The sequence below is a fragment of the Candoia aspera genome, chromosome 1 (genome assembly GCF_035149785.1).
Source record: "Candoia aspera isolate rCanAsp1 chromosome 1, rCanAsp1.hap2, whole genome shotgun sequence".
Taxonomy (NCBI): Eukaryota; Metazoa; Chordata; class Lepidosauria; order Squamata; family Boidae; genus Candoia; species Candoia aspera.
This window is the reverse complement of record NC_086153.1, coordinates 121140808-121165613: the sequence shown is the minus strand read 5'-3', so window position 1 is coordinate 121165613 and position 24806 is coordinate 121140808. Positions and strand designations below refer to the sequence as shown.

At 36.6% G+C, this 24806-nt stretch overlaps 1 protein-coding gene across 2 annotated transcripts in view; it reads right to left on the bottom strand.

Moving 5' to 3' along the window:
• The window catches only part of COL12A1 (collagen type XII alpha 1 chain), a 129623-nt gene that overhangs the window by 33594 nt on the left and 71223 nt on the right, over positions 1-24806 (bottom strand). For both annotated transcript variants that reach the window (XM_063313016.1, XM_063313009.1), the window contains 19 exons: positions 23759-23898; positions 22343-22475; positions 22217-22243; positions 20643-20785; positions 19545-19674; positions 17739-17878; positions 17349-17478; positions 16073-16215; positions 14816-14945; positions 12071-12213; positions 10033-10162; positions 8987-9106; positions 8576-8722; positions 6870-6986; positions 5282-5428; positions 4084-4158; positions 3246-3385; positions 2697-2820; positions 2389-2532 (listed from right to left, as the gene is read on the bottom strand). In XM_063313016.1, the coding sequence (XP_063169086.1) occupies positions 2389-2532; positions 2697-2820; positions 3246-3385; positions 4084-4158; positions 5282-5428; positions 6870-6986; positions 8576-8722; positions 8987-9106; positions 10033-10162; positions 12071-12213; positions 14816-14945; positions 16073-16215; positions 17349-17478; positions 17739-17878; positions 19545-19674; positions 20643-20785; positions 22217-22243; positions 22343-22475; positions 23759-23898 (2403 nt within the window). The remainder of the gene's footprint in view (positions 1-2388; positions 2533-2696; positions 2821-3245; positions 3386-4083; positions 4159-5281; positions 5429-6869; positions 6987-8575; positions 8723-8986; positions 9107-10032; positions 10163-12070; positions 12214-14815; positions 14946-16072; positions 16216-17348; positions 17479-17738; positions 17879-19544; positions 19675-20642; positions 20786-22216; positions 22244-22342; positions 22476-23758; positions 23899-24806) is intronic.

Sequence of the window (24806 nt, the reverse complement as noted above, 5' to 3'; positions counted from 1 at the left end):
AAATACTATTAGGTTGAATATATGAAGTGACACTAAATTGTGTCTGTACATTTATGTTTGTATTGTAAATTGTCTTGCTACAATGGGAAATCAGAGAACTATTCAGAAGAAGGAAGAGGCTTTCACTTACAAGAATGTTTACATTGGAGAAAGATACAGGATAATGTATAGAAATCTTAAACTGAAACCATTAGTAGTTTCTTTAATCATTTAAATATGATTAAGATTTTACAACCTATTACTATTTTAAGAAAAAAGGTTGAAGAATGGAAATGATTAAAAAAACCCCACTTTGGCTTGACAAGATCGGTTAACAAAATTGAGAAATGAATAGTATCCTATCCTCACCCTTTACATTATTTTAAATCTAACTTTTTATTTTTTATTTTTTTATATTCAGCCTATTTTTTTCAGGTCCTCCTCTTTCTTAAATAGATGATACCACCTACACGTTTTCTCCTTGAATTTATTTATATTTCCTTTATTAGTAACCTTATCCTCTTAACAAAGCTTACCTATTATTTCTCTGCCTCTCTCCTCTGGAAATAAACATTGACTTATTGGCACATTAAATTTTAACCAAGACTAACTTTTTAAAAAAAGAGCTTACTTTCTTTTTATATACTCTTCCTTGCATGTAAGCCATTTCTGAGGAGCTCCATGCTAGTGAAGGATACTTTAATTGGATTCCGAAACATTTGAGAAAAATGGCCTTCCTAGTTCTAGCCTCTTATTTGAAGAATGTGAGAGTTCTCCCACAATCAGAGAAAAGCAACTAATATCAGATTTGGCCATTACCCAAATAAATGATAGATGGAAACTGGGCCTCCTATATAAAAGGGAGAACTCTCTAACCCACTGAATAGCATGGGAGGAAGAAAGAGGTGCAAGAATTTGAAGCTGGATCTCACTATAAATAGGACTTACATTTGATACAGAGCAGTCACTGGAATTATTTCACAATGGCTTTTAACTATATATATATATATATATATATATATAGTAATATCCTTTTTGTCAGACATTATGGAAAAGTAACTAAAAAGCAGTATAAAATGCTTACTATAGACAAATACTTTAAAGGACACCCTCCTTCTTTTGCTTGTTGTAGAATTTTACAGACGGGGGACCATATTGTGAATAATTTAAGGAAGAGTTTCTTTAATTTCAGCGTAACCAACCTTCCATTTTCATGTGTGACAGAAAGGAGGGGTATAAGATTCTTGATGATGTAAAAATTATGATTAGTATGAAAGGAAGCTCTAAGCACAAACAGTCCAATAGAAATCATGAATACTTAACAGGTGAAATTAGTTACTAAAATTAAGCAGGAACCTAATCTGCAGAAGAAGTTGGGGATAAAGAATGTATGGTCCTTTGGACATTGGTGAAGTACATCTATTATCCCTCTCTATTGCCCATGCTTGTTAGAGGACACAAGGACATGTCAGGTAGCATTATCTGTTGGGCTAAGTTCTCTACACCAGGCACAGACTGGTTTTTGCTCTGATGTAAAACAGTAAATGCAAATACAAGAAAGGTTACAATACAGTGAAGGAAATATATAATTCATATTTGATTTGAAATATAGAGAGTGATATATAGTAAAAAATGTGATAGAATATTGTTTGAAATAATAAAATACTGTATATTTGAAATGACATTTTCCAATGCCACTAAAAGTCGCAACAGTTGTTAGATTTATATCCTGTCTTTCATTCAGGAGCTCAAACCACAATATTCCTCCCTACCATTTTTCTCAGAATAACAATCCTGTGAGGTAGGCTGGGCTGAGACAGTGGGTGTTGAGGCTGGTTGGGTTCTGCAGAATTTAAGAGCCACGGCAATAAACCTATGTAACATATGCTTACATTAAAGATATCCAGTACATTGCTAAGCCTTTGCACCATTTAGTAATAAATCCTAAAAGAACTATTACATAACAATGGCACATGAGTAAGTTTTCACTGCTTTAGCTAAGATTTACGTTCTGTACTTTACTTGCCAAATGGAGAAAAGTCTTAGAGTTCTGTCCACTGGCACTGACTATATCAAAGGATTATGGCTTTAAAAACCACATGCAATACAAGCCCACTATCACCACAAACAGGAGATCTGGCACTTCTCTCACAACAGCTGCCTCATGTTCAACTTGGACTGGGCTCCACTACACATCTTAAGCTGGGGCGGGTGGGTGGTAGAGATATGTACAGAGATAGGCAGTATTTCAAGTTCTCTAAACACTGAACTACTGCAGGCACAAATAGCTATGAAGCACTCACAATCTGAACTGTACATATCCCAGCCACCCATGATACGGAATCTGAAATTTGATGAAGTTTGCAGAATTATGCTCCCATTAAATCCTGCCACCCACATGTGGCTTACCAGACTGCTGTATGACAGCTGCGGCTTTCATCACTTCATCTTGTGACCGACCATCTGTTACGACGACAAGGACTTTGGGAACTCCTTTCCTCATGCCTCTGTCCCATGTAAGTACCTTGTCTTTGATAAATGCAAGGGCCTTTCCTGTGAATCAAGAAACAGTTTTATTTAGGTGAAACACCTAAAACCATTAGCTTGGCGCCAGGGGGAACTAACACTGGAATAAATCTGAATTAAAACCTATGCAGTGATAATATGAAAAAAACCCTATCTCTTGAAACTAATATTCAGCCGTTTTCCTAAATTACCTGTTCTTGTGTTCCCTCCTCTATACTGAATATACTGCAGCGCTCCCAGGGCCTGTGCCTTGTCTTCATACGTGTTCAAATTGAACTCGGATTTTGGATCATCACTGTATTGCACAAAGGAAACCTAAAACGAAAAACAGAAAATGTCAGGTTATATGGTTGAAGAAAAGACTGTTCAACAGCACATATTCTATCATCTTAAATATCTTAAACATATATAAATCTTATATATAAACATATACAAGCACACCCTTTTTATTATTAATAATTATGGGTTTTTAAATATTTGCCTGGCTTCTTTTTTAATTAGGCTGTCATTTAGAGAATTTTTGTTTATAGGACCATTTGAAAATAAAGTAAGTTACAGAAAAAAAAATGAAAGGAAGGAGGAGGGTGTGAAAAGGCTCTTCACCTTTTCACTTTTGTCACACATGATAGGATTTTTAAAATTCAAACCGCCATATTATAAGTACGATATTCATCTGAAAGGTATAATACAGAAAATAAACAGAACAATTTCAATTGTTTAACATTTAAGGACTGACTAACCTGAATTCCAGCAGGGTTTATTAGGTCAAATGCACCAATCGTGTTGAAAACAAATTTCACTACTTTATTGAAATTTTCATCTCCAATACTCCAGGAAGCATCAGTCAAGAAGACTATATCAGCTTTGGCACCCTTGCATACTAAAAGATACATTGGATTCAGAAGTTCAGAAGATGCAGCCCAATAAAAAATATGAATTGGAATTATCAAACTTAACAATGTGATATGCTATGGAAAAGGTTTTTGAAAAACATTATTCTCTATTTGGATTTATGAAAAAAGACATTAAGACACTAAGACACTTAGGTAAAGGTAAAGGTTTCCCTTGACGTAAAGTCCAGTCGTGTCCGACTCTAGGGGGCGGTGCTCATCTCCGTTTCAAAGCCTTGGAGCCGGCGTTGTCCATAGGACACTTCCGGGTCATGTGGCCAGCATGACTCACGGAACGCCGTTACCTTCCCGCCGAAGCGGTACCAATTAATCTACTCACATTTGCATGTTTTCGAACTGCTTGGTGTGCAGAAGCTGGGACGAGCAACGGGAGCTCACCCCGCCACGCGGTTTCGAACCGCCGACCTTCCGATCGACAGCTCAGCGGTTTAACCCGCAGCGCCACTTACGTGCACCAAATTTGTGCACAGAACAAAAGATAAAATACCAACTTGAATGTATAGGTACACAGAAAATAGTGAAAGATTAAATGCCATTTTGAGCAGAAGTCAATTCAATGTTTACAAGCTATGATTATTAACTATAGTACTTTAAATCAACATAAAACTTCATAACTCTTAATCCCCCAGTTTTTAGATCTTAAAGACATCCAAAACCAAACACTTACCATCACGTGCAGGTGGGATTGTTGGAGGTGGAGGTGGTGTAGGCGGTTCAGTTGGAGGTTCAGTTGGCTTGATTACTAAAAGAAAATCAATTAAAATATTTTGCATTTTCTTAACTTGGTAACATGAGCAGAGCAAAACTACAGTAAATAGTTCACTTGGCTGATCATTTGTTAGAAGTTGACCAATATGTTCTAGCAAAAGGTTGGATCCTCCCATCCACCTAACTATAGCTCAAATGTGTCTCAGAGATTTTGAAGTCCTGTCACCATGGCCACTCACTACCAGCATTATTGTTTCCCTGGAACACTAGTTGAGGATGAAGTATGAACACTGCTGAATGCTTCCTCCTGCTCCATCCTATGCCCCTTCTCCATATCTGTTACCCTATTGAACAGGTCACAGACGTAGGGGATGAGTGCAAGATAAAGCAGGAGGGAGCACCTCTGATGTTCCTCACAACCCATCTTCCTTGCCCATGACTTGTGAGTCGCACTGTCATGGTGCTGTGTTGGCAATGTTGCCTTAAAAATAACACATATTGTGCTCATATCTATAAAGGTTAATTATTCTGCCCTGCAAAAAAGGTAAGGAATGGGGAGAGGTTGAGAAGCATCAAACACCTGACTGCAACAAGGAACAACAGACATAAGTAGTAAGGATTGCTGTCTCTTCTCAGACTAATTCCACATGCTATGCAGCTTTACTGAGAAGAGATTCACACTGAGCTCATGAGATTCAAGGCACACTGCACAAAATTACAGACCAAATGTAATTTTGCACTAGAACAAGTATTGTGCTGTAAGTTTTTTTAGCTGTGGTTTGTTAAATAATGGCTTCATTTAAGTTTAATACTGTATTAGGTGTGATGAGTGGTTCACATATCATACAAAGCTCCAAAATTCCCAGGTATGACTTAGGCTTATGCATGAAACAGGCTATTTTTGTTTGGTAAGCAGAACGTGAAGACTGGAATCTGTTTTCTAACATCCTGGCAAATCCTGTCTAGTCACATAAAATACATATATTTCTCAATTCATGAATGAAGGGAAGCTGGATTTTTTTGAAAAAATACAGTTTTATAAAATCCATGATGTGTTCAGAGAAAAGTGCTTTAGTTATATTCTTTACAGATTCTCTAAAGTTGTTTTGGTTCTGTTGCTGTTGTTCTTATTGCCATTCTTGTCATCTTGGACTTACATGTATGCTCTTTTGTAGACACTGGAGGTCCTTCAAGATTCGGAGTCTGAACAAAGACAGTAGCATTATATTCAGTATCAGGTGAAAGCCCAGTGAAACAGTGACTGGTTTCTGATCCACGCACTGTTATTTCTTGACCTCTAGATCCTGTAAGCAGGTAAGAATAAGAATGCTGAATTTGTAGGAACTTACACGTACATCACTGTTTGTAAGCCATATGCAGTAATACACATCACAAAGAAGTGAAATTATTACAGGGAAGCATTACCAACCCAACTGCAGGGTGTTTTGTTTTTGTTTTATCTTCTAAAACTCTTGAAAGAAACCATGCATCTGGCCTGCAGGCTGGTGAATAGCACTGCCAGGATATGAGAAACAAAAGGTGTGGAATAGCTGACCTCTACAACAGCACACAGGGGAAGAATTGCTTAGCAAACAATATTCTTACTTATGATACAGGACAGATAAATTTAATACTTGTTTTCATCTGCTTCAGGGTTCCTTAATGCTTATATGTACCTCCTCTTTCCAAAATAGAACAGGAGATAAAAGTACTTTCTAGCCTTGTAACAGTACTTTCTAATCTTCTGTTTGTACAACCATGTTTCAAAATTATTTATTCATATCATGCAACAAACAGGAACCACTATTTGCAGTAAAAAGACATAATCCATATTGATTAATTACTGAACTGTAATATTAAGGAGAATTATAAATGAAGGACCATCTCAGGCAAAATATATTAAAATCAGGTATATAAAATTTATAATAAACTGATCGTATTGGGAGATGTAGATGATTCCCAAAGAACATAAAAAGAAAGTAAAAAGAATCCACAGTTTAAGAAATGCCCACGGGAGCACAAGAGAATTCTCCCACTGCCAAAAATAGATAATTTGCTTGGAACTCTTGGCCAATGGGAAACATTCAAGCCCTGTGCTCACTCTCTCTAGCTCCCAACCTAGCCAAGACTTCCAGAGTAGATCACATCTCTGAGTCTGAACCTAATTAGAAAGACAGCGTTCTGGTTAAGGCCATCCATCTTTGGAAGAATCAGAAAAGGGATTTATCAAGCATGAGGTATGATCATCATCTATATCTCATCTCATTTCATCAAAGACAAAAAGAAAGTTAAAAAAATAAATCTATTCCTAGGAAGGTTAAGACAATATGCAGAAGTTACACTGTCTGGCAGGCAACATAATGATCACCAGTTTATACAGTTTTGGTCAGGTTTATTTATTTATTAAATGTATACCTCTCCTTTCTATTCAGAGGAGAACTCAAGTCAAAAACAAAAGATAAAGGATATTTTTAAAAAATCAGGACAATATCTGCTAAGCAAAGATACTTAGAAATATGAAGGATCCATTATCAAGTGTTTACCATAAATCCATTATCAAGGATTTATAAAAAGTGTAAGTATTTATAAAAGCATTTATAAAAGTAAGAGGGGCAACTCCAATCCATACAGACTTGGGTGGTGAACAATTTAATTCAAATATGCCAAATAATTTAAAAGGATCAATAAATAGTCTGTAAATTAGTTGTGACATGTAACCAATATTTCACCTAAAACTATAGTTACCATCAGCTGGATTTAGCTTCAGTCTATAAGAAGAGGCTGACCGATGAGCTGCCCATTTGATACAGAACGTGTCCCATCCCACATTATAACTTGTTACATCTGAAACATTCAAGTACACTACGGAGAATGGAAGAAAAAAGTTCCATTAACCACATTGGGGGGGGGGTTAAACTAAATAAACTCTACAATTATGATAAATCACGTTAAGTCATTCAGCACCAGTGTTACCAGATGCCTGGCAAAAAGAGAACATGTTCTCCGTTTTGTCCTCATGTCCTCAGTCTGGCAGGCATAGATTGTCTGCATTCTGGAATATCTACAAGCTATCTCTTCCTGAGCAGCTTTTCTCTGCAGTGCAGTGCTTCCCTAATAAGTGCTAACCCCAAGTTAACAAGCTGTGCTCTGTGACCTTAATTAGTTGATTAGAACCCTCCCTCCAGCTGGCTGGCACTGCTGCCTAAAACTGACAAGACCATAATCAGTTACACACTGAAGGCTTTTGCCTTCAAAGGTTCTAGCAGATTCCTACTATAGGAAAGCAGTCTTTGTGATGCTGGAAAAAGTAGTTTCATATGCATATAGGCCTAAATGCTTTGCTTTTTTGCTTTTTTTGCAGTTTTTCACTGTAACTTTGTCACAGATGCCCAGAAAGTTAAACAGTTAATGTGTCCTCCTTTTCCCCCTGTTTGTCTTCCTTTCCAATTCTCCATGCCCTCCTTTGCCTGTTCAGATATCTGGTAACCCTATTCAGCACTGATCAGGAGATAATGGTTAGGAACATTTTATAATACCACGAAAAATGAGACAAAGCTTTACTCAGACAAACTATTATAGATTTCACCTGATCCTAATTTACAAGTTTATTCATATTCAGGCAAACACAAACATGATGTAAAGCAGAGCTAGAGGCAAAGAGATACATAGGCAATGACATCAGCCAATGCAGGAATCAGAGTTGATTCAAAAATGGATAGTGAGACTGCTCTCTCTCTCTCTCTCTCTCTGTCTCTAGTAAAAAAACATTTGCTCGAAATCCCAACACATGAAAATTCCAGCATTAATCCTCAACAAGTTAGAAGGCTTTAGAGATCTTCCACTTATTACACAGCACCGAAGCTGAATTTGTTACTGAATATACAGCCAAAATAGAGCTGTACTAAGACATTTATATCCAAATATATATTTATATTTCACCCATTATATTTTATAAGCTTTAATGACTTAGAAATATACATAAATATAATACATTAAGGGGTTGCTGCTTTCAGCACCTTCCAAGGAGAGGCAGGATGAAAACAGCTTCACGGCATAAGCCTGGCACCTTTCATATGTGTGATCTGATGCCACATGCACATACAAAAGGGGCGGAGCTTGTAGCATGACACTGCTTTTGTCATTCTGATGAAAGCAGCAAGCTCCTGCAGGTGCCCACTGCTATCATACATTTATATAAAGGAACATTGGCATCTCTCCCACAGTTAAACACAGAGATAACAGCATGATGTTTAAATACCCCATAGTGACTTAGGGATTGAACACTTCCTGGATAATGGCATGTTCCCTGAAAGCCCAACATAACAGGACATTTCTTCAAATGTATCTTTTCTACAAAACAGGCAGGTTCTAAGAGATCGAGCCTCCTTGTTGCAATCATTACTACTCTCACATCAGCATCAATATATGGGGAAAAAATGCTTTGGCCTTACATGTGGTGCCTTGGTCAACCAAGGGTTCACTAATTCCAGACTCGTACTGAGCATATACTTGCACATCATAAGAAGTACTAGGCAATAAGTTGTGCAAAGTATATGAAGTCGTCTCTCCGACAAACACCTCCATGGGCTCATCCGAACCTTAGAAGAAAAAAATATGGGAAGAATGTTATTGTGCAGTCCTATACATTAACATAAAGAGCTGCTTTATGATGAGCCAGACAATTGGCTCATTCAACTGAAAATTCCTATTTTGATGGCAGCAGTCCTCTGGGAATGAAAGTACAGGCCTCTCTTGTAAAATCATAGTAAGGCCTGTTCTGATAACAATTCTTGAAAGGTGCTGATAATATTCAGCCTCAAAGCCATACTTCCATGTCTGCAGCCCAGCATTTGCAGTCTTACCTACAGGCTTATACACAATTTTGTATCCTAGGACAGGAGATGGGGCAGGATCCCAGGCCACTCTGAATCGAGTATACCATTCATCAGAAACACGTATATTCTGAGGCGAAAGCAGCCCAACTAAAAACAAAAGAATTAAAGGTATAAAGTTAAGAAAAGGCATCTGATAAACTGTAATGCCAAGTCCATTTTTTTACTTCTTTCAAAAAAATTTTTTCCTCTGAAATCTTTAAAATGACTCATAATTATTTTATTCTTCTCCAAAACTGCAAGAACTAATTGGATCCAATCTACACCCTTTTAAAGAGAAAGTTATACAGAAAAGTTTTTCCCTCCCTTTATTTTTATGGTTTGTGTTTAATTCTTTAGGCAGAGTAGTTAGATTCATGGTTTAACCCATGCAGAAAAGAAGTGTACAATAGTTGCTGATAGGGTCAAATAATTACGAGACTTCTGTACCAAAATAAATAAAATTAATTTACAATTGTGGAGCCCAAATTAAAACTGAAGCCTTTGAGCACTATTATATTGTCAAAATCAGCCTTCTTTAAAAAATTCTGATGGTGCACATAGGGAACAATTTACCTTGGGCTGAGAATACCTAGAGAAATAGCTCACTTGATATAACTGAATGTAAATATATTGCTATTAGAAACAGCAAGAGATTTAGCTATATGGGCCTCACTTAAATTGCATACTGGGAATCAAATTAATAATTTAAATATGGCTGTTTCACTATAGGTAATTTGTATAATATAAGCCATTTGTTTAAATATTTTTAATGAGTATTTTCAGAAATGTAATAGACAGTTTTAGAGTTCCCCCAGTATACTATGTACGATTTTTTTTTTCCAACTTGGGGTGACAATGGCAAATTTTGCCTACAGCAACTAGGCTTTACAGAGCTACTTAAGTTGATTTGGAGGAGTAATTTGAAGTAGCTCTTTACTTTCTTCCTTTATGGACATTAAGCTCCTTCAGTGTTGGCAGAACCTTATTATTTAAAATCAAAAAGAGCAATGAGATAACAATAATATCAAATATACCTGTCTTTCCGTTTCCTGTCACTTGTCCACCTTCTCCGTCATCATAAACGGCTACAACTGTAATTTTATAAGGTGTATCTGACTGCAATGGCTGTAGCAATACATTGTTTCTTCTGCCAGGTACTGTTGTCTAAAACAATACATCAGGCAAATATTGTAAATTTAACAGAGTAGCAATCACAAATAATTTACCAATCACACAAGTTGTAGTATATAAACAGACTGGACCAAACAAGAAGATATACTTTTATTTTGGTCTACCCACCACACTAACCCACATGTTGGGTAATTTGGTCTAAGCCTACTGTTAGTGTATGTATTGAATTGGATAGTTTAACAGTATAATGGAAAGAATCATCCAAAAATGGCAGTAGATACTGCCTCGAACATGAAGATTAAAATATGTTTCTATAATTCATATTTATTTGTATTTATTTTATTTAGGAGATTTTATACTTCCTTAATCACTGTGGACTGTAAGTGGATCACAGTTTAACAATATACAGTATATAATATAAAATCATTAATAAAGCAAAACAATACAACAATGCAATAATATCCTCTTATTCCCCCACAGATTGGCCATTAGTGTTTTTCCTTCAAAGTGACTGAGATTCTATAGTGAAATGGAGACAAACATTTTATGCCACACCAATGTATTTTTTCCTCAAGTATAGTACTAAGACATAGCAAGTCATAGGTTCATTCAGAAATAAGCAATAAGCATAAGGAACTATGAAGCATTTTTATGGACTGAGCATTTTTTCCACAGAAGTCAACAGAACTTATGCCATTAACCTCCATATGGGGAAATAATATGGCTGAACTATATCGTCAGAGTTGTGCTGTTAAATTAGGAGTAGGAAGTTATAAACTGTAAAAAATATTGGAAGAATTCCCAAAACAAAAATTGAGAGCCAAAACCCACTACTACCACTCACGTTTATACTAAGACAGATATATGATGGTCATTAGAAATGAATGGCAATCAACTGAGATTATCCTTCCATTCAGGTGGATAGAATTGGCTCCCACAAATATGTATCTTCCCCTCCTTGATCACCTGTGCACAGATTTCAGAAGTAATCTCTAACTATACTTTCTGCTGTTGAGCTGACAATGTAATAGCCTTACTTAAACCCATTGATATCAATGGATTTGCATGTTAACAGAGCTTAACTATGCCTAACTCTGTTGCTACCCTGTACAGACAAAGGGAAGTAAAATAAAGTTATCTTGCTAAGGAAGCACTACTTTTAATTCATAACTTGACAGCAAAGAAACAAAGAATCTCCTTTAACAGCCTAAGTGTACTTATTTCTTCTAGACAGAGTCTGTTTGCTCTCATGGTAGAGATGGAAATGCATTCTGTTTTTAAAAGAAAACATACCTATAACAAGAAAAGTAAGCTCACAGACTTTTTTTTTTGTAAATAATGTATAGTGAATGAATAGTGCATACATGAGTAACAGGCCACAATTGGTTTACAATTCACGCTGAAAGGTGCCTATGCAACAAGCAGATTAAAATGCACACATAGTAGGTTGCATATAGACTTTTCAAATGTAGTTAAATCAGTGGAACAAGCAAGCAATGACTAACAGCACCATTTAATTCAACGAGTCTACTTTAAATGTGATGAAGCCTAGCCTAATGGCTGCGGTAGTGCAAGATATATTTCTAACAGTTTTATTTCAGAGGAGGAAATAGTTTTGCCTTTTCCAGTAAGTAGTTTGAAATACTAAGGTTTGCAAAATCAGCTTAACTGGAGAACATGAAGACTGAAGAAATAGTTATATGTATTGCTTCCAAGAAGTTACTGTCTATGTGTAATTGTATAGTCTTCTTTTGGATACACTGGTACATGACATCATTTTAACCAAGCAACGAGAAAACAGTATTTCTCATTTCATTTTTCAATTGACAGCTTCTACGCAAGAGGGACATTCACATTTAAAGTTAATGCAGATTATATGTTCATGCAGCAACAAAGTAATAGTAAATCAACTATAATATACATTATGAAATATGCACTTACATATTCATCTATGGGGTCTCCAGAAGTGGGAGTGTATATGATTCTATATTGCTGCACAGGCCCCTCTGCATGGTCCCACTGAACAGAAAGGCTGTTTGTTGTTGGATCAAACACTCTTATGCTCCTGGGTCCACTGCGAGGCACTAAGACAAATGAACATAAAATATAAAATAAATTCTGTGCAGTAATCTTCTCAAAGCACAAATATTTTACAGGGATGGGTACAAAAGGGTAAAACTATGACTTTGAATCCAGAACAAACAATTGCATTCCAGAGATTGTGCAGAATTATTTTGGATCAGCCACAGTTTGGAAGAACTGAAACTTGGAACATTCTGGTTGTTCTGGATTTTAGATAAAACAAAATCCATTTGGGGTACCCGAAGCATGTTGCCCCATCTCTCCCCTCCTCCCCTTAGCAGCTCCTGGCATTGCATATCTCCTCTGTCCACCAATCTCCCAATTATTTCTTCCCTTGCTTCCCAACCTCTTCTCAGCCTTGCTGGCATTTTCCCCCACTTGGAAAAAAAACAGCTGTTTCATTCCACACATGCACCAGACTCATAAAATATGCATGTTTCTTTTGGCCACAGCCCATCTGAAACCAGCTGTTCTGTGCACAAAAATTTTGTACATCCTTAACATTAACAAATTGAGTGTGTGTGTATGTATACACACATACATACTTATGTTAATGTTAATACATACATAATATTGGATACAAATGTAGTGAAATTGCTGGATTTTAGTAATTAATCCCTAACACAATCCCATCAATTTAAATTGGTATATTCTAAATGCAACTAAATCTGGATCTAATCCATAGTATTTCTAAGAAAACTCAATTAATTCCATTGGCTGACTCCAACTCAGTAATTTTCAAATGATGTTCAGTTGAAAAACCATTATATGCACTGCTTTTCATGCCAACAAGATGTTGAATCAGCACAGTACAGATACTGAGCTATTATAAGCACGGGCAGCTAAAATTACTTTTTTTAACTTCACTGCTTTAACATGGTAGAAAATAGCTGCTGCTAAATACAATAAATAAATAAATCATAGAATTTTCCAAAGTGGCTGAATTAATAAGATTTAATGTATGTAATCCAAGATGATGGTCCTTTCTAAGTTTAAAATTGTGAACATTTCTGATTTGCTGTATCCTTCTAAAACATCTTCAGGGTTAAAACTATCTGACTTCATGATCCTGGTGAATGCTTAATACATCACTTTTCATGGCTTCATAAACTTTAGTTAAAATAATTCAACTAAAATAATTGCATTTAGCAAAACAAAAATTAAAACTGGTCAAGTGAGAATTATACATTTATTCAACATTTATTCCATTTTTACAAGTTAAATAAGAACAATGCCCACTCTGGAACATCCTTCCTCCATCAGTGTGACTTGCCATCTTGCTTCCTACACAATTCCTCCAGTTTTAATCCTACTCTACCCACTCTTTCCAGGGACGCGGTGGCGCTGCGGGTTAAACCGCTGAGCTGCCAATCGGAAGGTCAGCGGTTCGAAACCGCGCGGCGGGGTGAGCTCCCGTTGCTCGTCCCAGCTCCTGCACACCAAGCAGTTCGAAAACATGCAAACGTGAGTAGATCAATAGGTACCGCTTCGGCGGGAAGGTAACAGCGTTCCGAGTCGTCATGCTGGCCACATGACCCGGAAGTGTCTATGACAACGCCGGCTCCAAGGCTTAGAAACGGAGATGAGCACCGCCCCCTAGAGTCGGACACGACTGGACTATACGTCAAGGGAAACCTTTACCTTTACCTTTACCCACTCTTTCCACCTACTCTTTCCTCCCACTCTTTCCTTAATCCAACCAAACCACTCTGATTCTAGCCAAATGTCCTCCATCTACCACCACCACAGGTCAACCTTTTTCCTTTCCTTCCCCTTTCTTGTCCTCCAACTGCAGGACCACCAACAGGCCTTCATTCCTCCAACATCCACACCTCCCAAGCATCCCAAACTGTGCAATGTTTGGAACACATCATCCTTGTGAGTGTCAAAAGTAGGGGTTCTCTCTTCTAAACTACCAAAATTCCTCTTCTCAAACCCATCCTTGGGGATGAACATGCCTTTCTCTTGATCTTATCTAATATAAAATCCTAATACTTAAAGTTGTATATTTTTAACAGTAGCAAACACTTTGTAAATTTGTACCAAAGGCCAATATCAATCTGAACATGTTACTATTTGACAATCTAAGATGAAATCATGAATGTCACTTTCAGTCACAATGAACTGCATGCTGATATCACATACAGATAGCTGTCAATATTCGCCAGGGTATTTCTATATTTCTGATCATCTACATGTGTATGAACATTTACTATATTCTGGATATTCATACTAATGAATACAGTTAAATTCATGGAGAGTATAAATTTGAGTGAGGTAGTTTAGTCCTTAATACAAAATTAACTTTAATTTCTCTGGATACCTTAACATGAAACATTTTAAGTGTTCAAAGAGTACACTTTAAACCTGTATTCAGAGACATAATATTGGACTAAATACAGCAAAGTTTCCTATGCTAACCTAGGAAACCCTCTCATATGCTTTCATTCAATACTTCTGATCACCTGAAACAGGACAAACTATCTTCAAGTAAGGCCCAGTGCTGAATATAAGAACCGAAAAATATCTGCAGAGCTAGCTAGAAAGGAGAAATTCACAGTAATCAATAAGAGTTTAGCAATAACATGCATGCTTTCTGCTTACATGTTCTTCCCTGTCCTGTACTTGGATCGCCTTCTCCATCAGCATACAAAGCAGTGACATCTATTGAATAGGGAGTGTCAGGAGTCAGACGCTCCAGTAAAACATTGCGTGTGTTGCTTGGTACAATAACCTAGGAAGAAAGCAATATTGAAATGTATGTAACTGATGGTGAGCATTTAATACTTGCTTCATGGATATTCTTCACCAGCCCAATAGATTGCTTAGTGACTCTTCAGGGGAAGTTAACAGCTGAGAAACTGCCTCAACACTCACTTTGGACCACTTGACACTTCTCCCCATGAATATTAAGAATGTCTATACTAGTGTATTTAGAGTGAGCTTGTATGTGATACAAATGTACAAGTACAAGCATTTAAGCAATTGCCCATCCTGTGAAATCTGATTGCATAAAGGGGTGATAAGTCTTGGATAATACTAGATTACTTATGATATTTTAGATATATATTCAGAAAAACAGAAAATGGCAGGGATTGTCTCAATGAAAATGGAAAAAGCTTTGGTTATAGTAAAATGTACATCTCTCAGGCAAGTTCTGGCCTAATTATGGATTTCTTTCCTTTTTTATTAAATGGATTAAAATGTATTCTAAACCTTTGGCCGAAGCTATTATAGAAGGAATTATTCTCTGCCTCTCTACTCTCCACATATAATGGAAAGTTTAATAAATATTAATTCATGTTCTCAAAGTCTAATGTTCAAAAACTATTTTAGAATGTATTATATATTTTATCTTTATTCTTTTCTTTTTCATTTTATTCTTCATATATTTTTATATACTAAATGTATACACACACACACACATGTTCAATACATGATATTGTCATCTTTAAAGGCCAAGTCATGAGAGGAAGTTAGTTCTGGCCAAGTGTCCAGTGAACTGTGTATTACAGGCAATGTACTTTTCAGCTTGTGACTTTGCCAAATAATCTTCTGAGTGAGCTGCAATGTGGCCAGATTAGTTTTCCATAATAAATGGATTAACTTTTCTCTCAAATTTCAACGTGAAAAACAAACCTGCTTTTTTGTTTTTAAGTAATGCAATATTCTCTAACAAACAGTCCTGGCCTTGTATTTAACAACTTTCTCCAATTTTATCCTACTGAAATTGTTTTTTAAAATATCTAGAAAAATTATATATGACATTCAGAACATTCAGACATTTACAGAGGAATAGAATGCATTATTTCTTTTTCATCACCCAGAGATCACTGTGGAAATAACTGTTAAATTACTTACAGATTCTGATGGCATTGTGCCGGTTAGTGGACTATAGACAACTTTGTATTGCTGCACCGGGCCTGGTGCGGGTTCCCACTGGACATTAAGGCTGTTTGTTGTTGGGTTGTAAACTTGGATGCCTCTTGGTGTCCCCCTCATCACTGAATCATGAATAATATAAAACCAAGTTGCATTTTTTTTTTAAAAAACTCCTTAATTGTAGACTCTGGTATCAGCAGAATGTGAGTTAAAAATGGTGGCTTCAAAGCCAAAGTTGGAGAGAGCAAAGCATAAGCAGAAGACAGAATATCAATTGAAATTTATGTCATTTGTGTAATGATGTGATTATGCAAATGATATTTGCATGGATATTATGCAAATAGAGCAGATTATGCAATATGCATTATTTGCACAATGATGTCATTCCACACATAATGCCACTTGTGTCATCACAATGACTTACTCTTCAATTTTATTTATTTATTTATTTAATCATGTCAGTTGTCTGCTTTGTAAATTATGTGTCGATGGTTTCAAATGGTTGATTTTATTGTAAACCGCCCAGAGTCCCCCTGTTGTGGGGGAGATGGGTGGTGATAGAAATTTGAATAATAAATAAATAAATAAATTTGCTGGACTCTGGGAAATAACCAACAGTCTTCCCCAACTCCCTACCAGTCTATTAAAAGCAGGTTTCAGTGTAATAATTGAGTATAACTGAGGAGGATCAGCTCTGGAAGACAGAACCCAAAAATACTCTTTCATAAGTTTCTACTAGTGCCAACCATATCGTAAAGCCAATGCCTGTACAATGTGAAGCCAGGATTTGTTTTAACTGTTTTATTAAATAAGCCAAAATCAGCCTTGCAAGCAGGCAAATTAATTACGACTTTTTTGCCAATTCCAATTCTGCTCCCCATACCTAGATTTTGGGCAAAGTATAAAAACTAACCAGGAATAAATCATAGTTCTGAGCTCAGTCTTAACAGGAGTCCATCATTTAAACAAGCTAGGTTCATTAACCAACAAACTGGTTTTAAATGTGTTTCACCATGCAGCTAAGCCAAAAACAAATAAGCCACCTTCAGGCTTAGGGTTTTATGGGAACCAGGCTAATATCTACAAAAATGCCTTACTAACTGATCTCAGTGATTTGTACAGTAGCATAATGAAGTCCAATAAGCTTAAGTCCATTGGAATCAGCAAGTTACAGTCACCTAATCCTACACTTAATTGTGCCCTAAAGTCCCAACTTTTGCTGAAAGGGGGAAAAATTCCTCCTAGTTTTACTTACATGTTTTCCCTGTATTAGACACCCTGCCTCCATCACCTTCTGAGTAAACAGGGACGACGGTTACTTTGTACGATGTGTCGGGCTGGAGATTCCTTAGAACAGCATAATTTGAATTCCCAGGGAAAGTTACCTATCAAAGTTTAAAACAGGGCAAAGACTACATGTAATTGGCAATTTCATGGTGTTCATAGACTACTTTTCCCATATACTGTAAAAGGTGACCTTCATGTTCACCAAAGTTCTCCTATTATTTTATCTAACTCTAAAATCCCCAGGGAAATTTGCCATTAGCGGTGAATGTTTCATATTCAATGTAACACCATTTTGAAGAACCTCCAAGCATGGGCACAGATACTATACAGATACAAAATATGTATACAAAGCAATTACCATTTCCTCTGTACCTCCTGCCACAGGTACATAATACACCTTGTACTGGCGAGGATTCCCTTCAGCATGATCCCATCGGACATTTAACGTGCTAGTGGTTTGGTCATAAACTCTAAGATTCCTTACAGTATTGAGAGGTTCTGAAGTGATGGTTGAAAGAAAGAGAAAGAAAGAAAGAAAGAAAGAAAGAAAGAAAGAAAGAAAGATTAAATACATGTATGCATTAATGTAAATCAAAGTAATATACATTAATGTGAAGCATGTCATAATTGTGAGAGGGATAGTTACTGCATATATATTGATATAATAAATAAATAAAGTGTCCTAGTTATGAAAAGTGGCATAAAACTGACACCTGAATCACTGTCACATCTACTTCAACTATTCATTTTTAAATGCAGTGCATGGACAACCAAATCTTCCTTTTTTATCTAAACTAAAGGAAATTTGCAAACCTGCTCAAAAATGCTGTTTCTTGGAATACGGTTCTCTGTTGCTTTGCAGCTGCTGTTGCTGCTTTACTTCTAACTGAGGCTTAAGGAGGGCTGAGGAACTTCACCTCTCAATAGCCATCCAACTGTGCTACTCATGGTATAACTAAGCTCTCATGTTCCTAAAGCCATTAACCTCAATGGGACGGGGAAAAGCTGTTTTCAACTGACAAAATGAAGAGGTGGAATGATGGCAACCTTTCAGACTAACCCACCTCACTACATGGCCATTCAGAAAAAAATGCCAAACTAATAAAGATGCTTCCCTACCATCAACAGTACAATGGTTATTAAACTATTTTTCTCATCCTTTTGGGTTAGATGTACCTACACTCTTCACTACCACTGTTAGGTAAAAGTTGCTAACTTCCTAGATATCAGTGAACAGTAATTTCTCCTAATAAAACTCATTTGGCAGATTTAAGTCTGAAATGTGTTCCTCTCTCCTTCAAGTCAAATACTTAGAAAAGTCCAGATAGTTGTGAAACAATTAATGAAGAGAACACTTTTAAGGAATAAATGGAGGGGGGAGAGGAATCATACTTTTAGAGATCATAGCTTTAACGTATGTGTATTAAGCGCGGTGAACAACAGAGATGACCCTAAAATGCCAAGCTTTAGAATGTCAACACAAAGGGGCTTTCCAAACAATGAACCGAAGTAGATTTTATTTTTATGGCTTCAGCAGCCTTTCTGGGTGGGGTAATAGCCTGCTGACCACATATATTTAAGGGGTTTTTTTTTAACTGCATTCCAGTGCTAGAGAGAAGAAGCCCAGAGTGTTGAAACAACTCAATTGCAATGGACAGAAATGGATAGAAAGGGGAAAGGAGAAAGGTTCATAAAAAGGCCATACACTACTGTGGTGGGGCCATACAAGTTTTTTGTTATTTGTCAGTGCTCCAAAGTGAAATAAAACACCAGTCTGTTTTGGGCCCAGGGAACAGAAGCCCTGTCTTGGGAAAAGAATGCTGGATGCTAGACAATAACTGTTAGAATTGTACATTTGTCATTCAATAAAACCATCTTCTGGAAAAAATAATTTTAACTCAGTCTCTCTTTCTCTCATACACACACATATATAAAGGAATGAAAGCTACAGAAAGAAAATCTATGAGCATTAAATACTGATCAAAATATATTCTACATTTAAGATTATTTTTTTTAGAAGTTGATAATGCAGCAATTTTTTAAAAATGGCTGAGGGTCATATAACAATGGAATTCCAAAACCTGCCAACTTCCTCAATCATTTAACACATCTCTTTTGTGACTCTGTTTCAATTAAATCAATTGCTCAGGATGGTTTCACTTACTGGTTTTGCCCCTTCCTGTTATTTGTCCTCCTTCCCCATCTGCGTAAATCGAAGAAACTGTAACACGGTAAGGGGTGTCAGGCCGCAGCTTCTGGAGCACAATGCTATTCTGCCTTCCTCCTACTGTGGACTTGAATACAATGGAATGACATGAAAAACAGCAAGACAAGATACTAAACAGAATTTAGTCTGAAAAAGTACATCTTGTACGTACTACAGATTCAGGTTTCAGATTTCTAGCTCAGAACCATACAGTGTACTGCGACTATTTCATTGAACATTTGATGACTTACTTGTTAGGTGGACTTTTAAAAAATTGTTCACCTGGCTATTTGTCAGACACAAGAATGATAAGACATTAGACACTGCATTAATTTTTAAAAATAAACATTTTTTATTTCTGCCTATCTGTTAAAACGTATAAATATGAGGATGCCCACGTAGCTGATGAATGAAAAGCTGTTACCTATAGCTCCCTGGCATAGGCATCTGCAGAGAGAAGGGGAGGCAAGTGACATATGTATATTATGACATCACAGTGCAAAGCTTGTGGTTTACATACATGTATCCAATGTCACAACACATTGTGATATCATGACACACACTTGCGATATTTTCCCCCATCATTGCAGTTCATAACTAACTCATTGATACCAGGGCCTTTGTTCAGCTTTTATTATAGACAACAGGACAGATAATATGACATTCCAGCAAAATCCAATTGTGAGGACATGCAGCAAAATTAACTGTTTACAGTTGTGACACTTCACAATCAAAATACAGCTATATGTGTTTTTCTCAATGGGTTAGCTTGGTGTATCTTAGAAATCTTGCATTGCCTGAAGCATACCCAGAAGTGTTATCTTGTAACATTTTATTTTATTTTTCTCTCTCTCTCAAGTAAAATTCTACACTGAGATAATGTTTTATCTGACAGTCAATATTTCCTCCTTGTGATGTAGGAAGCCAAGTCATTTGAACTGATTATGCAGAATGCTAAAACTTATAGCAGTCTAACAGACTAAACACACCTTTTTTTCTTTTTTTTTTAAACAGTTTTGTTTGACAGTGAATGCTTTCCCCCAAAGAATTAATTACCGAAAGTTCAGCACCATCACCCGTGGCAGGTCGGTAAGTGATCTTGTAGCGTTGTACCCGTCCAATGGCAGGATCCCACTTGACAGTCAAGCTATTAGATGTTGCATTATATACCTGGAGATTCCGTGGGCCACCCTTTGGTACTGGTATGAAATTATTAAAACAGTTGCTGAGCAGAATCTTGTAAAAAATAAATGTGCAGTACAGTCATTCTATACTATGATGTGAAAACTGTGTGCTCATGACTGAGAAGAATAGCTTTAATTTAAAAATAACTTTTTTAAAATTTAGAATTTAAATAATAATAATATATATTATTGGGGTCTGCTATGAATGATAAAAATGCATTCAAATGCAGAACTGGGCAGTCTAATACAGTAGATAATAATGCTGCTATTACATGATGAGAACCAAAGGAAAATGTAATGTGGAAACTGTACATTCTTAAACATAAACAGTGGGAGTAAAACCACATTACACAAAACTATGCATTAGTTCACAGAATTGCTGCTTCTTTTAAAGACAGACCTATATCCATATGAAGTTCTCTGTGAAGCACTTCCTTGGTTTTTAGCAGGTGGAAAGGGGAATTCCAGTTTGAAAGGTAAACTGATAAACTACACAAGTATGCGCGCTGGTTTGCGGAACTTTATCTGCCCCCATAGCAATGCATACACTAAACAGCCACACTGTAGATCGTTGGTATCTTGATCCTAAACACATGTATAACCAAGTAAGACTTATGTAGGAAGTATCTCCAGGTCAGATGCTTATATAACAGGAATTGCGCACCAACTGATCCAGCTTTGATACCAAGTCAGTATGATATAAACAATAAATCGTTTTGGTACAGAAACTACTACATCCTATACCTGACAAAGGGTTCACAACTTTTAACTCCCGCAAAGTTACCAGAGGTCACTATGTTTTCAGCATCCTAAAGGCAACACAGATGTATGAGATTTATGACTGTCTCAATCTCTTTTGTGTCTTCACCAATGTATACCACATCATCTTTATGAAATACTACGATGCCATACTGTAGTTGGGAACCAAAATATGACAGACATGCAACTTACCAACTATGTGACTATAGGCCAGCAACTAACTCTTACCCTAACCTATTTTATATCATTCCTATAAGGATAAAATGCGGTGCAGGTGAAGAGAACTTCACCTGAGTTCCTAAAGGAAGCTAGGAGATACATATATTATTTCCCCATTCATAAAATATAACAAATGGTAAAAAGAAGTCAAAGTCAAAAGCTTTGGACAAGATCCACGATGCATACTATTCAGGATTCATAGCATGAGAGATCTATGGTACAATCACAGTATTCATTGTTTGCACCACAACATTTTAGCTTCTCCTTATGCCCTCTGGCATATAAGATAAATGACTAAAGGGAGTTTGGCAAGTCCTATATATATATTTAATCGTATTCATATACAGCTTCTCTATAATCTGAACTGGTTCAATTTGTGGTTTCCAAGGATATCTATCTGCTCTCTTTCCCATCCTTTTCTACCATTGCCTGATATGCAACAACCTATTCATGAAGTCAACCACTTACCTGGTGTTGTTATAGGCACAATGGGCACTGTAAAGAAAAATACAAAAGAGATTGAGTGGGTATGAAAAGTGTGCCCTTTACTCAACCCAAATTACTACTTAATTAAGATATTTCAAAATTACTTACATGTACGTTCACTGCCAATCAATTCATCGCTTTCTGATTCGTCAGGATAAATTGCAGTAACCGAGACGTCATACAATGTGTCTGGTGTAAGATTTTCAAAAAGTAGTGTATTTTCATCACCATTTAGAATTGTCTTCAAAAGTTATGGATGGGGGAAAAAAGAAAAAGAAAAAATAGAAGAGGCTATTCATGTATCTATCATCAACACTTTTAATATGGTAAAGGGTATCTTATAAGATATACAACCATTAGCCTTCCTGAAGGCACCAAGATCTGGCTGTTCCACCAGGCATTTGGGTCAAGTGAGTAGATGAACTCTGTTGTTATTAATGAGATTTTCAGTGAGTGAGGTTATTGTTTATCCTTGGGTGCCAGGAGTTATATGTGGTGGGTTTTCAGTACTTTAATCTTTGTAGGCTGCCCAGAGTCACTTATATATATAGCTTTACATGTACCAATCCATTCACCGTCAAAAGATGTACCGTCAATTCCCAGTTATATGCAGTGAGAAGAGGCTGCTCCAAAAAATAAACCATCATCTTTAATAAACAGACGCAACCAGGCCGATCAGCACTGGTCTTTACCAATATAGGAACAATGATATCATCCAGAAGGAGGAAATAAGCAACATTGGGTTTCCCTGACAGACCCTAATTTGCAGATTATGGGTCAAAGAGAGATTCAAGGAGGGCCACCACTGCCCAGAAAACAGGATTCTATTCTTGCAGCCTCATGTATTGGAGATAGGAGAAAAAGCAAGTTTCCTGATATTCTGCAGCTATAAATAAAGCCTCCATCATTCTGACAAATATTTATTTATCTTTCAGAGTGTAATGAAGGGTCAACCTTTTGGGCTGATTGGCAAATCTAGAATTATGAAAACATGTTGGCGATGCTCTCAAAAATGACTGCAATGGAGACTGCTTATTTATAAAATGGTTGCCATGATGGGGATGAACATCACAATACATCCGCTTGCCAGAAGATGAACTGGTGAGATTGCTCCCAATTATCCTCTCTAGGCCTCAGAATGCTCTCTACTATTCCGGCTCACATTTGCCCTTTTTCAAGGCAGGCAGCAAACAAAGCCCTGGGCAGCTACCCATTATTTTAATTTTCCAAGAACGTTGCAGTGGTGTCCAGAGAAGTCTTGCAGAGAAAGATGAGGCTGGAGGCTGATATTTATTTTGTAGCACAACAGGTTCCCATTTGTTTATTTTTCAATTAAAAAACTTTTGAAATCAGGTTTAGGAGGAAGCCTTATACAGTAGTTACCAAGGGAGTATCCATAGGCACACAGATATATTGGTAAGTGCACCTCAGATTTTAACTGTGAGTAAATGTAATTGCTTACGTTTCAAATAATCACTGGACTAACACTTCCACACATTTTGAATTTACTCCAAAAATTCCTACCTCCAATTTTTCAGGTTCACCATAAGGCCCCCACATTACTCTGTAGAGAGCTACATCAGTTGCTCCATGGTCCCAAGTACCTCTGAAACTAGTTGGGGTTACTTGATCTGTTCTCAAATTGAGTGGTGCTGGTACAGGTACTGTAAAATGGAAAAAAGAGAGAAAAGGCCTATGCATATATAGTAAATCAGTAGATACAGAAATTTACTGTGTTAAGACATTTTTGTTTTGAGTACAACCTCACTGGAACACACACAATCATTTCCACGCTTAGAACAGTCTTCACTTTCTCTAAAGCTTTGCATATATCTAATGTTGCTATGGCTACTATTTACACATGGCAACATCAGGCCCACAAATGCTGGAAAGACTCAACAAGACAAGTTTCAAAATTGTAACACACTTCCAATATTTTTAGAGAGGAAAAAGTTAATTAGGGATTGCAGAAGTGATCCAATTGTTGTAGTGCTGAATGAAAGACATGATCTTACTATAGAAATAAACTAGAAGAAGGCCTTCTGTTTATGGGTCTCCCAGAACAATCTGCATGACTATTGTAGAAAACTATCATGATTTAACAGGGATACTCTTATATTGTTTAACCTTGGAAATATTTTGTCTTAAAAGATTCTTATTAGAACATGGTGGACCAATAACATTGTTGCAATATTGTTCATGTAAAGCTATGAAGGAAGCCTAATTTTTCAGAGTATATATCTTTTCTAACCAAAAAAGATTGAACTGTCATGCCACACATATTGCTGGTGATAGCAGATTTAAAGCTTTTTGATAGGGGTGGGAATAAGGCTGCCCAATATCAATAAAGCCAGAGAGGCTGCATTGCAATAGTTGAAGATAATTTTACTTATTTTAACCAGATGTTCAATCTACATATCACTCTTCAGAAGTGGGACTACTAAATGTAATAGAGCTTACATTGTCTGTTGGATTATAACCTTAAATTTTACAAAAACTCCTTTTCATATTCCCAACACATAGGAATCATCTATGTATTCAGTCTACCAAAATAACAAAAACAAACACACAC